This window comes from Convolutriloba macropyga, chromosome 7, assembly GCF_964194025.1.
Source record: "Convolutriloba macropyga chromosome 7, txConMacr16.3, whole genome shotgun sequence".
NCBI classification, from domain to species: Eukaryota; Metazoa; Xenacoelomorpha; order Acoela; family Convolutidae; genus Convolutriloba; species Convolutriloba macropyga.
The window spans coordinates 39,791,330-39,807,899 of record NC_134474.1 but is presented as its reverse complement, the minus strand read 5'-3'; the positions used below and the strand labels follow the sequence as shown (position 1 = coordinate 39,807,899).

The 16,570-nt window shown below is 37.5% G+C and overlaps 1 protein-coding gene across 1 annotated transcript in view; it reads right to left on the bottom strand.

The window, feature by feature from the left end:
• Nucleotides 1-1,439: 1,439 nt before the first annotated feature.
• The window catches only part of LOC142342276 (uncharacterized), a 42,396-nt gene continuing 27,265 nt past the window's right edge, over nucleotides 1,440-16,570 (bottom strand). Inside the window, exons 5-6 of the mRNA XM_075393558.1 lie at nucleotides 10,007-10,121; nucleotides 1,440-1,718 (exon numbers count right to left, since the gene is read on the bottom strand). Of these exons, the coding sequence (XP_075249673.1) occupies nucleotides 1,578-1,718; nucleotides 10,007-10,121 (256 nt within the window). The 3' untranslated portion in view covers nucleotides 1,440-1,577. The remainder of the gene's footprint in view (nucleotides 1,719-10,006; nucleotides 10,122-16,570) is intronic.

Below are 16,570 nucleotides of genomic sequence, written 5' to 3'. Positions count from 1 at the left end.
AACAAAAGGTCCAATTTTCATTTGTCACGTTTTTGAGCCCGCATTTTAAGATCTAAGCTCCAAAAACAGAAAAGCAAAGATTGAAAAAAAATTAAAAATCTATTCAATGCTGATAATTGATGCATTTTTAAACCTTTATTGCTTGCAGTATTATTTTATAATATGCGTTCTGTTCTTCAAAGGACTTTCATTCTCATCATCTTTCTTGTTTCGTGTTTTCTCAGAGTTTGGTGTCAAATCTCGTGAAATTGGTCTGAAAGCATCAACTTTAATGTTGGCCAGTTTTTGAATCGGTCCCATTTTGACTTGCATAATCTTCAATTTCAGGTGAAAATTGCTTTTAAAAAATTTTTCAACCTTAACTCACTCGCACAATATTAGTTCTAAAGTTCGATTCCATCTTCAGTTTACGGACAGTTTTATCTTTTATTCTGTGCTCTTAGATCGTAAACAATCAAATTATTGATCTTAAGCATTGATCACTCATACACTACTATAGTAACTACGAAATATTTATATGTATTTTAACTTTTTGCAAAAGACTCATCTCAGTCTCAATTTGATTATATTCCTACGTCAATGACGTTAAAACACTTTAACTAATAACAAGAAAGCAAATCAAAATCTTTAATGCCATTGAGATACAATGTTACGATGTTGCAGAACTGAAGTCATGGCATTGTTGAATGGCGGAGCTAACCTTTCGAGTGATCTTTTGAGTGATCTACTCAATAACTTTGAATGTTATCTTGTTTTTTTAAAGAGATTTCAGGCTCATCGTGATCACGTTAGTTATTTGCCTAAATGCAACGATGTCATAAATTCTGGACTAAATTTGGGCCAAAGTTTGTACTAAAAGTGTAATTCTGATTGGCAACTTTTCATTACCAGCGTCTACCGACCAGTACCCAAAAAAAATAAAGATCTGCTAGTTGCTAAAAATATGCATGGCAAATTTTCTCGTCTTTTGACGCCCAAAGTGAAAGGTGCTCAATTTTCGTGTAAGTAGTTTCCGGATGGCAATTAAATAAACTAAAATGGAAAATACTTCCAAAGAAATGTGATTACAGTTACGCTCGGCGGAAGGGTATTTCACAAAATTTTAATCCTTTTAAAAATTAATCCTTTAAGATTATTAAAATTAGGTATTATAATGCAATTAATCTGCCGCAAAAATGAAGTGAGATCCATTTACTGCTCTTCCGCTAAAATTAATTTGCGGCGGAAAGTGGATTTTCAAATTCCAGTGACTGAAATTTCCATATAGAGCACCGCATTTTTATCCTCGATGTTTGTAAGTACGTTTCACACGGACAGATTACTAAGTTAGGAAACGTGAACTCTGGTTACAAAGTGAGTAAATTTACTGTCAAAATTTGGTACTGATAGACACTCGTAATGTTTTCATCAGTTGGAGCGGGGGGCTTCATCTTGAAAAATTTTAAGCACATTTTTATTTCCGAGATACATTTAATCGTATTCTATCTGAGTAAGCAGTCGCTAGTGTAGCAAAGTTTTGAACTCAATTTCATCTTTCTACAGCTTCTTAGATCTGTCTTCGTTGGTTTTTTACCCGGCTAATCACTTTCATTCCTCTTTTCCTCATCACCAGAAGAAGCTGACTGGGAATAGTTGTTGTCGTAGACGAGACTTCCATTGTCGTCCAGCCACTCTAAGTTGTAGTAAGTGCCATTGTTGTTGTTTACCATCACCAGAATCTAAACAACAAACATTATTAGCTATTTTTGCGCTTCTTTGTTCTGAAAAGAATTAATATTATTATTATATTGTGTTGAATCAACATTCAGAAAAATTTTTTCTTTGCAATGAGCAGGACTATTCGTGGAAGTGTGCGGGCTGCAGCGAACGTCACAATTTTTCAACCCATGTCTATATCCAGAAGTCGCGATGAGATGGTTCAGAGAGAGTCCTAGGTGGACAGGGGTTGAAAAATTGCAGAATTACCAGACAAGAAATATTTAGAAAAACTTTGCTATACTTCTAGATTTTAAATCTATACTTCTACAAAGAGAAACTTAGTTCTGTATACTGATTCAAGAACTGATTGGATGAAGGCCAATGAGGATAAGATTAATGGCAATGGCTTTGTGTTGCGCCCTCGTCTTAAAGATTCACGAAGAGTCTTCCAATTCCAAAAATTGTATGAACTGGAACAGTTTTGAAAAGATTTTTGTTATAAGTTCCAAGTTTTTGTTTTACGTTGAATTATTCATCAAGCGAAAACTTTAAAGGGCAAGAATTGTACTGCAAAAGGGAGAGTTCCTTGGATTTAGGGCTCTGCGATTCAAACTAATTAAAAACAATATGAAATATCTTTTCAGAAAAGAGTCGTTTCAGCTGTAATCTGATAAAAAGTTTATCTCTAAATGATTTTTTGCCGACATTGTGGCTTTATTTTTTTCAAAATTGTTTTTTTTTAATTTAAATTTCTTCGACTATCGCATGGCCTAAAGCATCCTTTAGAAAATTCAAAGTTATTGAGGATATTCTAGATGCGAAAGAAATCAAAACCGGTTAAGATCAGAAACTTCCGCACAATTGCTCGCCTATTGTTCATATTACAGCTCAGATGGCATACTGAGTTTGAACAAACCTTGAGTGCAGATTTACGTCCATTTGAAAATTGGTTTCAATTCCTAACGTTATTTTTCGATCGGAATAGACACTCATTCAGTTAAATTTTTGCTTTGACGGCATCTGTACTCTAAAACATTTGATCTTACCTATGAACTTTTTCATAGCTGTTTAAAATCATGAGACAAAACTAAACAAATTATTAAAATGCCCCGAAAATATTGTCTCTGTTTTCGTCAAGAACAGTTATAAAATATAAGTTACATTTGAAAAATGGTCAAAACCTGTTAATGGATTTTATTGAAAAATAGATCCCTGTGATATGGTATGACATATAGTTTTATTATTTGGTTCATTTGTTTAAAGTGATCCGTATATAGGTTTAAATATCTTTAGTTCAAATTATGTCAACCAAGACAGGTGAATAATCTGTTCATATTATTGAACGTTGAAATTGCGGTAGAATTTAATAATCATGAAATAAACAAATTATTGTTCATCAACTTCCGGTGAATCGAAAATTGATTTCACATTTTGATTTACTCTAACTTCATTCGTTTGATAAAAACATCCAAAACAAGTTGGTTAATTTAAATTTGTCCATCGCAATATGAAGCTGATTCGCAGGGCAATTGAGGCTTGTTAATTTATTATACTGTTGGAGTGATTCGCGTGGTGATTCGGCCCATTAGAACTACTGATTAGTTTCACGGGGTGATTCCGTCCATTCGAACTACTGGCTATTTCAGCTTGGCGAATAGATTGACTTTTTTAAAATTAATTCAGTAGTTGATTATGACAAGACAGATTATAGAGTGAAAGTAACTTAGGTAGTCCATTAATGGTTGCTTGGCAAAAGTATAAGTTTGACGAAATTAGATTATTTACGGTAGCAGAACGAAAGATTTAAGCAGCGGGTTGCAAAAGGTATGAACATTAAATTAGAATGGAACCTAAACGTTAAATCATTCAGTATCAGACACAAAAATAAATCAAATATGTAAATGAACCAAATAAAGAAACGGAACAATGGATGATGGAACAATTAAGTACACATTGTGGTACCTGTGTACCACATTTCCTCTTCTGCAAAACAAAAATATAGCTTTGCTTTATTTTCGTCATAATTCACAACTGTGAAAGAAAAATAAATATCAAATGTACTGGTTACAATAAATAATAAAATATGTGGCTGATGTTTATGTTTGCTGTGAGTTTAAGCAGATTTAATCGATTTATGAGTATTCTTTTCGGCTTCTAGTGCACAACGTATTACCGGGTTCACGTTGGAGGATTCGTATGCCTGGTGCAACTGTTGGTGGAATTATTACCATTTCAAGATGCGCAGCAGAGGTCTGATTTTGCTCTGCGAGAGCTTAAATTCCTTCAAGTGAGCTTGATTGCGGCGCGATTGGGGAGAAAGCGGAAGAGCCGCAAGATTGAGTTGTAATGACTCCTCCGTTTTGGAAATGCGGCGGGCGAGCCCTTCTGTTTTGATCAAGTGCGTCTCGTTTGAATTATTTTTTGATTCCACTTCGGCGTCGCTGCAGGCTCTCCTCTCCCATTTGTCCTCGGATATGAGGGTCCATTGAACTGTTTCTTGATCTAAATTTTTATTTATAGTAATTTGATAAGACAGTTTGTTTAGATTTGGCTCCGTGCTTATAATGCTTAATGGCGTATTTAGTTTCCAGCCAAAGTGAGCCTGAAATGAGCTCACTTTCAGAGTTTTTGTCCGCCTATTCTGAGCAGGTATAATATAGAATTTACGGTACTTTTCGAATTGAACTGCAAATTAGCAGCTTCTTTGATACACCCCAATCTACGTTTAATTGTTTGGATTAAGTACTCCACAAAGCCAATGGCTCTGTGGTTGTTTATTGGTGCTGCGATTACTTCAATATTGTTTTGCTCGCAAAAATTACTGATTTGCTTTCTAATTTGGCATCTCGCTTGGTCGAAGCGGATGCGTCGCGGAACACCATGTAACAGGATGTAATTTTGGGGGAACGTTTGAAAATTATTTCCATTTGCCTTGTCAAATACCTCTGCTGATAGAAAATTTGAGAAAAGATCTATGCGTGCGAGAAAATAAACTTAAAGTTCTTTCTCATTATTTATTGGACAGCCGAAATCAATTTGAATATCTTCATTAGGTTAATTGCACGGTTTTAATTGGGGGCAATATTTCGAGGGTATGCCAGACTGCAAATTTTGATACCGTTTTTAGTGTAGCGCCCGTATTTTGAGGTTTTTGATAGAATCTTCCTGTTCATCTATGGCAACCATGCACGAATGGCCATATCAGTCATCCCTCACGGACCGGGATGTTTTGAAAGAATGTTTTGAAAAAACGGAGGAATCATTACAACTCAATCTTGCGGCTCTTCCGCTTTCTCCCCAATTGCGCCGCAATCAAGCGTAGTTGAAGGAGTTTAAGCTCTCGCAGAGCGAAATCAGACCTCTACTGCGCATCTTGAAATCGGAATATTTCCACTACCAGTTTTACCAGGCATACAAATCCTCCAACGTGAATCCGTTCATACGCTGTGCAATGGAAGCCATATCAGTCATCCCCCACGGACCGGGATGCTTTGAAAACATTACCTCTTTTTAGGCATCTTTGGTGGATCAAGGGATCGCGTTGCGATCTTCGATGCATACGCAGCGTGAGTTCACTTGTACGTATCCCCGGAAACTGTATAGAGGCACTCAGCTCTCTGCAGTGCTCTTGGCTCCCTGTCAACAAACAGTCGCGGGCTTCTTTTAGATTCGCATCCTTCGTCGTAAAGCAGGCTGGCAGGCGTTTAGTAATTATTTTCCTCAGGGCAAAGTTTAAGGTGCCTGCATAGTTGTCTGAGGGTGTAGCTGGGTACTTGATTCCAGTGTGCGGGTGCCATCAGTTGTTGCGGTCTCTGGTGTTTGCGTTTGAGACGTTGTTTGTTGGGGCTCGTCGTCGGAACGAACTCTGGATTTTAGGCTCGCTTTTGATTCTTTGGCATAAAGATTGATTCTTTGGCTATCTGACTGAGTTCGCTATCAAATTGGTGGAACGATTTGTTTTAGTGTTGTCAACCAATTTATTTTCATGCCTTCTATTCGCGAAGTAAAATTTTCATTTATGCTTGCATAGTTGTCATTTTAGGGTATTTGCTGCTAATTCACTTCAATTTTCGGAGCGAATGACTCGTAATTAGATTTATCTAAAAGGAAGCGTTTTGCGCTGCGTTTCACTGAATCTAATTTTGCTACCACGAATTCGTCATCGCAATGTGTTATATTGGGTGCTCCTTGGTTTCACTCGAGGCATATGTAATCAACTAAACCCATTTGTGCGCCTTTTTTCAAAAATAAATGGTAAAAATTGGTCCAACCTGCTAGTTATTCTGCTCTTATTTTGTTTATTCGTACGATGTTCCTTCAATATAGAAGAAAGTATTGCCCAATGATTGGTGACTACTGTTAATCTTTGTCCAAATAGGTAGTACTTGAATTGTTCGATAGACCATACCACACCAAAAGTTTAAACTCATTGATACTATATCTGAATTCGACCAATTTTAAAAATCGAGAGGCGAATGCAATTGTTTTCAAACCTTCGAGAGTTAAATAATCAAGGGCTGGTCCTAACTTCTCTTTGGATGCGCCGCATTTTATTCTTGTTTCCCAAGACGAGTTGTAATCTTTATTTTCATTTGCTCGTGCTATTTGTTTCTTTATTTCTTCAAATTATTGTTGTGATTTTCGATTCATGTGTATTTTTCTGATTTTTCACTAATGGTCTTAAACGTTGACGTAATTTTGCTATGTTTTGTTTAAATTTACTAAGATGGTGGGTCCACAGATCTGAGAAACGATCTTAGTTTCTTCAGTGTATTTGGTGGTTTTTTATTAACGATAGCGCTTGCTTTCGTTTCTAGTGGTTTTACAACGCTTTTTGTGATGTTATAGCCGAGCCATTCTATTTCATTTATTGCAAAGTAGCATTTTGATAGGATTTTTCTCAGGTTCTCATCATCTAATTTTTTTAAGCATTTTCTGAACAAATCTAAATGTTCAACCAACCATCACAATATCGTCTAGAAAGCATTACGTATACTTAAAACAAACAAATTTTTTATCTATGGCTTTTGAAATTCGGCTGGCCTATCGGCCATACCGTGGAAACCTGTTTCAAATCAATATGTGCCTGTCATATCGCCGGTAAGTATTTTAAAGTTGCAATGCGGCGCGGTTTCGAGATGTAAATTGAGCTGGCTATAAGCGTTTTGGCGAATCGACTGTTGTGAATTATGAATCGTTTCGCTCCGCCTTTAAGCTTATAATTTGTGAAACTGGTTGTATTCGGCATCTGGTATTTATATTTGCGAATCGATTTACTCAAGACCTTTGAATCTAGTGCTAAATTTTTTGGTGCGTTTTTCTTGACTGCTTTTACTATAGGTGTAATGAAGCTTTTGTCCGAGTCAAGTTTTTCGATATGACCTTGTTTTAGCAGATTTTCGATTTCAATTTTGATTTTGTCTTGAATATTCATTGGCACCTTCCTGCCTTTTTGGTGACTTACATGGATTTTTTTTTGAAAATTTGATTTGACTGTGTGGTTTTTCGATTTACCGATTTGCGTTGTTAGTCCGGGGAACTCTATGTTGATTTTTTCCTTAATTGGGTTGTGCGTGTTTATGCAGTGTACTGTTTTATTGGTAGTCTGTTGTTCTTTGATCCAAATGCCCAGCGTATCGAACAAGTCTCTCCCGATGAGTGGCAGTAGTACGTTTTGAACGATTACGAATTGGGCGTTTTTCTCTGACCAGTTGTTGCATTCCATTGGATCCACTTGAATGCCTAGTGTTGTTAGAGGTTCATTTGAGAAGTTTTTGATATTTCTCTTCCTCTCTTTCAACTACTTTGCTTCGTCGGAGTTGTCTATGATCTAATCAGTTTTGTTATGTCCTCTGTTACGAAGTGACACACACACAAACGGAGTCAAGTAGTAGTGAAAATTTTTTTCCTATTTTCATTTTTTGCGGTGCGATTTCATGCTATTTGTCGTCTGTTATTGCTGCCACGCAATTGTTTTCCGAAGAACTGTACTCGTAATTCTACATATTATTGTAGCTTTCCATGTTGTTTCTTGTCTTTTCTTCTGTTTTCTCGTTTCCATTGTTTCAGATTGCTCTATTCACATTTGTGCTTTTCGGCACATTTTTGCGAAATGGTTTTTGATTCCACCGTTTTTTTATTTCTTCACTAATGCAATAAGGTTTTATATGTGATTTTGTTGCTATAGTTGTCCACTGGTTTGTCTGGTTTCGTCTATTGTACTGCTGACTGTTTTGATTACATCGAATTGCGGGGCAAAACAGGAGAGAGAGAGAGACGCATTTTTATCGCAAAGATCCCAGGTCGGCCACAACACAGTGTTCCGGCTTCGATTATTTTTTTACATTTGATCTCCCAACTCATTTTTTGGCATTTCGTTTTGACGTTTTTGTTCTATGGCCTCAGTTGGGTGATCGATGGGCTGTTCGTATCTTGGTTCCGCTGGAAGGCTTTTCTTCCTTAGCAAAAACGGCTAGCTTAACTTGGGTGCTCCACCTCTCCCAACGAAGTGGCGGTTCCGTCGAGGGTCGTTCCCAAAACGGGTCGATGGCTAGGGGAGTCTTCCTGGATCCTGCTGACTGCGCCATGTCGTACGCAATTCTTTGCTACGATATTTATTCTTGATTCGCGGTGCGTTTAGACCGATTACTTTTCTAACGCTGATTCGCGGGGCGTATTCCGGCTGATTCAGGATTAATAAAATTTTTTAATGTTGGATAAATTTGCGGGGCGATGGGGTCCATTAGAATTACTGATTAGATTCGCGTTGAATTTGGCCCATTAGAACGAACTACTGACTAGTTTAGCTTGGCGAATAGAATGATTTGACTAAATTTAATTCAGTAGTTGATTATGACAAGACAGATTGTAGAGTGAAAGTAACTTAGGCAATTCATGGATGGTTACTTGGCAAAAGTATTTACCAGTATGTATCACAGTGTTTAAACTATTTCACAAGTTTAGCTTGCGCCGCGAAATTAAGTCAAATAGAACAGCCAAAATTGTACAAGAAAATTAATTGGCAATCGCGACGCAATTGCCACACAGAATTAAATTTGTAACCTTTGGGACCCAATTCGCTCAATTACTTCTTCGACGGCACAACAAATAAATACAGTCGATCTTATCTATAAATTTTCATATCTGTTGAATGCCTTGAGACAAAACTAATAAAATAGTAAATTGTCCCGAAAACATTTTTTCTGCTTGTCAAGAACAGTTACAAAATATAAGTTACATTTGATGAGTGGTCAAAATCTTTTATTGGGTTGTAACGAAAATAGACCCTAAAACAGGATTAATTTGCAATAAAACCATAAATGGAAACCACTAGCAAAATGGATAGTTCAATTTTGATTAAACGTTGACATCATTTTTTGAAACTGAAGAAACGTTTTAGGGAACAACTGCTGAAAAACGTTTGTATTGCATGAGATTAGTTGTGAATTGAAATAAATCAAGCGTTCGAACTTCCCAAATTTTGAAGATAGTTGGCAATGTTGCAGTTGATGCTTCAGTTTTCTAAATTGAACACAGGTTTCCGTAGATGTGAAGATGTATATTAGAAGTGTGCTTCCTCTTTTTTGTTTTCGATAAACCATCTATATTGAGATGAAAATTAGTCGTTAAATATTAGAGTGGACCATTTTTCAAGTTCGGGCAAGTGTGATTCATTCTTGGCCTTAGCTGGTAATGAGCGAAATGAAACCTTTAAGGGACGCAATAAAATCAACATATAATCTATGGAAGTCCAGTGATGATGTTCCAAAATAATATTACTCAAGAAAAAGCTTAATGTTTTGGTAGAAAGTTTACAATACCCAGGTCGAGGTTTTAGTTTGTCCTCGTTTATGACGCAGACCATTTTTGAGCGCACACAAGAATTGAGATCTGTGTGGGTTGAACAAATTGGTCGATATATCTACCAATTTGTTCAACCCACACAGATCTCAATTCTTATTTGATCAGTTCTGTCAACATCCCCAGTACATCGATTCACAAAACTATACGCATTTTTTTCTCCTATTTTTCCGATATATTTCCTACCACAAAACAGTGAGAAGTTTATGAGATTGGTATGTATTAGTGTAAATAAGTGTTATCATGTAAGTTTTCGCTTTTACCCCGGGGGAAAACTGTGGGAAATTCAAGTTTCCCAGTGGAAACCCTGGGGAACCCCGCGTACGCTTTAAATTTTGTTCCAAGGTGCTTGGTATGTCTTATATCACTAATTCCGCGCATTTGCCCTGGAATCCATCTGTTTTGCTAATTTCTGTGCAATGGATTGAGCGGAAGAAAGTATTCTTACCCAGTCAGCCTTCCATCCATCATTGCCGACAATAGTGACCTTGAGTTTATCAAAAATCTCTGTCGATGTCTTCATACATGCACTGCACAGCATGGAAAGGTAATGCGTGTCGATCCTGAACAAAAGCATACATGTCTATATCAATATAAGTTTCAATGAAATTCAAATAATTTATCGTTTGAAAATCGCAATGAGAAGGCCGTTAAAACTAATATAAAGATACAGAAAATTTGCTACCTCATATTGCCCGGGTCGAAGTTTTTGGGTGAATTGTTGTAAGAAATGCGGTGATTGCGGTGAAAGCACTGAAAAAAAAAATATTTCACCGCATTTCGCCGCATTTCCTACAAAAATTCACCGCGAAATTCACCGCATTTCTTATAAAAATTCACAGTATTCGTTTTCTAACGTTTACTGAAATTCACAAGAATGTTTATAAGAATTACATTCATGAGGTAAGAGGTTCGAACCAGTGAATGGAATTGTCTTTTTCTAAAAAAAGCAGGAACGTGGTAAATTTAAACAATTTACCGCAATTCACCGAATTCACCACAAAAAGATTTAAGAAATGCGCGGTAAAAAAATATTTTTTTCAACGGATTTCATCGCATTTCCTACGAAAGTTCCCCGCAAACCTCGACCCAGTTGAGATTTAAAAGTCGAAAAAACTCACAATTGTAAACTTTATCTCAATTAATTCTGAGATCTAATTCGTCCGCTGAAAAAGATTTAAGAAAAGCAAGATCTTGTGTTTAGAAAAGACAGGGTTCAATGTTTAAGGAAAATAACAACTTCTCACATCATTTCATGTGCAACTTAGCCGGCAAACACAGTTTTGTCTGAGCGAAATTATGGCTGATATCGGTCAGAAAAGGGGTTTTTGAAAAATTACAAATACTGAGATTAAAAATAGCTAAATCGATTTAGTTTACTAGAAGGTATAATGAAAACTGGGTGCTTTGAAAATTTTTTGGATTTCGCAAAAATTTAGAAAAAACTTTAATCAAAATTATAATTAGATTGAACAATTTCATTTCAAATGCTCATACATTTGAGAAATGACGCAATGAAAATTCTCGTTAGATATAAATTCATGGCTTTATTTAATAGGTAATCCGGTCAAATGAGGTTGTTGAGAGCACAGTTGTTGAGAGCACAGCAAAAATTGCTTAAAAACACTCTTATTAAAGATGCAAATCAACCTCTCACAGATGCCAGCGTGGTGTGGCGCAAGGGGAAGGTTGAACTCCAATTCATGCCTTTATACACATTTTTGGAGGCATTGTTAATGATATTCCAATTTTCATTGCTATCACCGAGCTCGTTTTCGGTTTCGGTGAAGATCGTACCATTTTCCAACTAAATCGCATCCCGGGTAACCCACCGAAAATAGTACATGTGGACCGAAAGACCTCACTATAGAAAAACGTTATCGGACAGGGGAAGAGAGCTCCCCACTTCTTCTCGGTAGTCCGATGAACGGTAACGTAAAAAGGGATAAAGATATTCACTCCGATTTTAATTAAGGGAGGAAACTGGTACGCAATCATCTCCTTTGTGAGGCCTGCCGTGATCGGTTGAATGACTGCAGCGCTGAGTTTTCCGCAAAAGGCACAGCTTAACATGATGGAATGTAGTGGGAACTTAGATTAAGTATGGCACAACGTTTCTGTACTTGCAACCGCAATACCAAATGAACATATTAATAAAGTAGCCAAGATATTTTAACGCTATTAGGGAATGCACGTCACTCTTGACATCAGCAAAATGCTTGATTCAAATGGACGAGTGTATGAGACCCTAACCACCGATAAATTTCAATAACGGATAAAAGGGTTTACTCCAATTGACGGGTTTGTTATCAACAAGATCTCTTCTTTCGGTGTGAACAGAGTCTCCTTGAACAAAACAATCGAATGGAGCTCGGCGTTCAGCTGTGTCAATTTCAATGGTTCGTTATGCTGCTATCAACGGTACGGTATAATTTGTGAAAAGGTAACAGAAGGACAAAAGGGCCGTAACACGAGTTCAATTTCAGTTAAAACTGAACTCAGCAAAAAACATATTATTGGGAAGCTTTGTTCCATAGTGGGCTTTGTTGCGGATGTGGCAAAAGATGGGACGAAGTTATCATCTGGTGCCTTCTTTAAATCACATGACGTATGTATCTCGCAAAAAATTAACTTACTCAATTCTCAAGAAGCCAAGACCCCACAGCCAGCTACTAGACTGAAAAATTTCAGCAGACAAAACATGCGTAACAGCCTCTGCCGGATTAAAACAATTGGTGATGTAGTTCTATTCGTCAACGCTTGCGTACACTTTAATTTCTTTTACACTTGTTTTGGTTTTCGCGCTAAAAGGCCATTGTTATTTCTGTAGCAAAAACAATCTGCCTAAAAGAGCTGTCAAAACTGGACCACAATAGCGTTTTTCAAGCGCACAGCGTGTATCTGCTGATTGCCCAATTTTCAACTCATCGCCCCAATTTTGTCCATTGACAAGCCAAAGGTTGTTCAAACTTAAGCAGGCGCCGAGAATAAGCCTTGTGACAAGACCCCTTCTGTAGCAGACCTTTGACACACGAGACTTAGACCAAGCCTTGTGTTCAATTTCTTTTGATTCTCCTGCTAGTACTTCAATTCACAACTATAGTGTCACTGTTCTGATCGAAATTACATTAAAGAACATGTATTGGTCTCTTGGAATAGAATAATGGCTTTCGATTCAGTACAATAAGCAGTCACATCAATTTCGTCAGCCAGCTGTAGCTTATGACCTAAGGATATAGTAAAACTGAACCCAACTAGATGTAGAAGATGTATCATCGTCTTGATGAGGGTCCTCTCTGGATATCCAAATGAGTCTAAGTAATTTTTAAAAGAAATTATTCCCAGGTACGGAGATTGCGTCTTCTTGATACTCCCTAATTTTTTCACAAACCGTGCGCTGCAGTGCGTATCTTGCGTCGGAAAAAAAACTATTTTGCTTCAAATTTTAACGTGTATACTCATGCATTTGATGTGCACTCATCCATTCAAAAAACTTACACGGAGTTTACCCAAGCTTGAGAACAATTATCTCAATGCCTGCGCTATCGGAAGTTGTCTGACCAGCAAAAGTGCCTAGATAAAAATTTGCAAAAAGACAGCCGGTAAGCAGCATCTTCTTCAATGATGCTTGATGAGTTTTTGCCATCCAAAAGACTACCTTACGTACATTGCACAATTTACCAGGGTTATTATCTGTTTGGTGCGGTTGATACAAATCCTCTTCTAAAAACAAGTTCTACCTTATAGCCGTTTGAACAATTGCAATATAACATCGTGGGTGGTTTTCAAACAATTTCATCGTCAAGACTATTTTTCAATGAGCCGCTTTCCGAATGATTTCAGTTGAACCAATGCAGAAGAAATTGTTTGTTGGGCATTGAGATTATTATTTTAGCCCAAGATTATTTCAATTATACTTTGTGTTGTTGACAAAGATGAGAGCAAAAGGTTTCCGACTACCTATTGTGGGTATAGTTGTTTAAGTGCACCTTACAATTCCAGATCGCAGCAAGAATGCATTACACTAACTTGCTCAAACTCTTGTTCCATTTTGGCTCGGAAACAGTCGAGATTGCAGCCGAAGACGGCAGTATTGGGCTGCTTGAAGCAGAGCTTATGAGAAAGCGATTGAAAGGTAAGCAGAACTTGTCACGCGACGAAACACTCCATTAGGCGGATAGTGTGATACAAATCCTGTCCCACTATTATCTCAATATTTCCAGAGCAATTATATGTTCAAGAAATTGGACATATAAAATCTCCCCGGTATTTATAACCTCGACGGTTAGATTCAATGCTTTACCGTGTAAACCAAATGCTTTTCCATGGTTTCTGGATATCAAAGAATTATTGCAAGCAAATATGCACAAAACTAAAGGTGTCATATTTTTAGTGGATGAGGCCTTTCACATTACTGAGAGTTGACATCGTAGTATTCGTAGCCAATTATTGCTCACCAAAAAGCATACTTTGACTTTTGCCAGCATTGGATCTTCTCTTATTCTTGTTTGTTGAGGTTTTGCACATATAAATTCTCTCAGCACCATTAAAAGTGTGGTGTGGGAGCTCCTGCAGCTCCTTTTTCTGTAATTCCTAGGGTTTGGCTCTGCCGCAAAATAAGCTTTTCACTCCAAAATGAGAATCGAATTTTTATTTCAGCCAATACCTACGCTTGTTGATTGGTAGTTTCTTGCAGTAAAACACGACGCTCTCAGAGGCGATGAAAGCCCTTGCAGATTAAAGAATGAGTGGAGGGCTTTGATGCATTTGCGCCCGATTTTGTATGACCTTATGTTATGTGCTTCTAGAAAATGTCTTTGAGTCAGAATTGGCCCAAAATTCTACTCAATTGGTGTTCTCTTCAATTCTTCGCTTGCTGACAATCGCTTCATAAAATTATGTTCAGTGACCTTCTCCTTCAACCATTCGTTTGAACTAAGCATTGTCGGCTGAGCCCAAAGCTTCCTACCGTGAAGAGCGACCAAGATTGTTTTTGTATAGCTCGGCAGTCGTTGCAGAGCTCTGTTAAAAAGTTTGTCACTCTTAAAAATTTACAAAATTGAAATTAATACACAGAAAACTTTCAAAATTGAATTAGCATTGATTATGATTTTATCACTATCGTGCACCTTCAGTGATGGAATTGCTGAGTTTGTCGAAACTCCCTTTTAAGACTGTTTGATGTTTGTGGCTGACCAAACTTTCTCAGTGATAGCAGCTTTCGATGATCAGTTTGCATTTGACAAGTGTTTCAAACTACCTCAACCGGACGTCATCCGTCGAGGATTGCAGGTCAACCGCAGTTTTTAAACTGCCTGTAACATCCGTGCTACCGCAAAGGAACGCGTTTAAAATGTGGCAATTTCAAGTCTGGCACGGGATCAATGTTCCTCATGGTGTATGCATCTGCCGGCTTTTCAAATTAACCTAACAATTTCCGATGACTGCCCTGTTGGTGCAGGATGCGGTGGACTATTGAAACAATGAAAAAAAAAGAAAAACAGGGAAAAACTGTGTTTGTACACCGGTGTTTTATTTGATGTGTGAAACTTATGAGCAATTTTGGTTTCGGTAGCAAAAAGATTGAACGGAGGGTTATCTTTTTTGGATTGTTAAGAGTGGGCGGAAATTTAATGGGTTCTGTTTTCCGCAGAGAGTCATGTTAATGACTGAAAGTACAATCAATTTATGGAAGGTAAAGTTATCTGTACACTGTTCAGTTCTTAAGCCTTCTGAAATGCCCCAAAGCCAGATGATGGGCTTATGTAGCAAGTTCTGGACAACGTGAATTACACGCAAGTAAAAATTTTGCTTTAAAGGAGGTGGTTGATTTAATTGGAATACCAAAATGATTTTCTGGAGCCAAATTCTTACGTCCAAACAGAAAAAAGAAGAGCTGCAAAGCTGAAGGAATGAACGGGATTTCTGGGTAATTGGGTTTCTAACGGTAGATGAGAAGACAGGTGAGGTGCTTTTGTTTGTGCTTTTGACAAGTTGGGTACTCTGTGTGCTAGTGGAACAAAGGTGAGTGATTTCAAGAGCAGGAAGTCAAGTGGCGCTGAAAAAGATCATTTGTCCCGTTGTGCTTGACCTACCACCAAATTGGGGCCAGCGAAATTAATGATGGCCTGAAACAGCTGACGCGCTGTGTTCCGAGCTTCTAAGTGAAAAAGTCATGTCAAACCCTCTTGACAGGGGATGGTGGCGAGTGTTAGGGCTGTGTCAGCTCTTGAAAGGTATTGGTTACTAAAGGTTCAATTTTTTCCCAAAAAATTGTGGATCCCAGCCTAAGGAGCTTGAGTTTGATTATGGTCTCACCTATCACATAATTAGAGGTTGAACTGAGTGCATTAAATTGATTGGATTGGATAATAAAACCACAGAAATGAAAAATCGGTTCCTTTGTAGAATTGGCAAAATCAACTGATGGTAGAGATTTCACACAATCTTGAACAAGTTCTTTGCTCCTGACCGATATCTCCGCAGTGACGAACAGGACAGGTGTGCCAGTGGTGGCCTTAAATTGTTGAACTGATATTCAAATCTGCTGCTGCAACTGAAAATTTGTGATATTCCTAAGCAAGCTGCTGAGTTTGGATTGTGCGCAAAATATTTCGTTTTTCCAAATCATGACGCTGTTTTCCGATGTGCAGCTCCTCATCGCGTTGTTTTTACTTTCTTTGTTCTTAATTTGGTATTTCAAAAAGCGGCAAAATTGACTTGATATTTTCGACAACATCAAGAGAGAAAATGTTTTTAAGTGTTGTCATGTCTTTTGCCCAGCTGTATCTTTGTCGTCGACCCTGTCAGTCTATCCTCGACAAGCAGCAATAAATGTGTCGTCTATCTTATTTGCCGTCCCAACTAAACCTCAAATTTTTCATAGGTCCCATATGGATCTTCTTCTTTGTGTGCACGATCAAAGATCACTTCGTTCCAATCCACTACACCTGTGAAAGTATCTTTGCATTTGAAGATCACAAATTTGATCAGAACTTTCTTATCTTGTTTT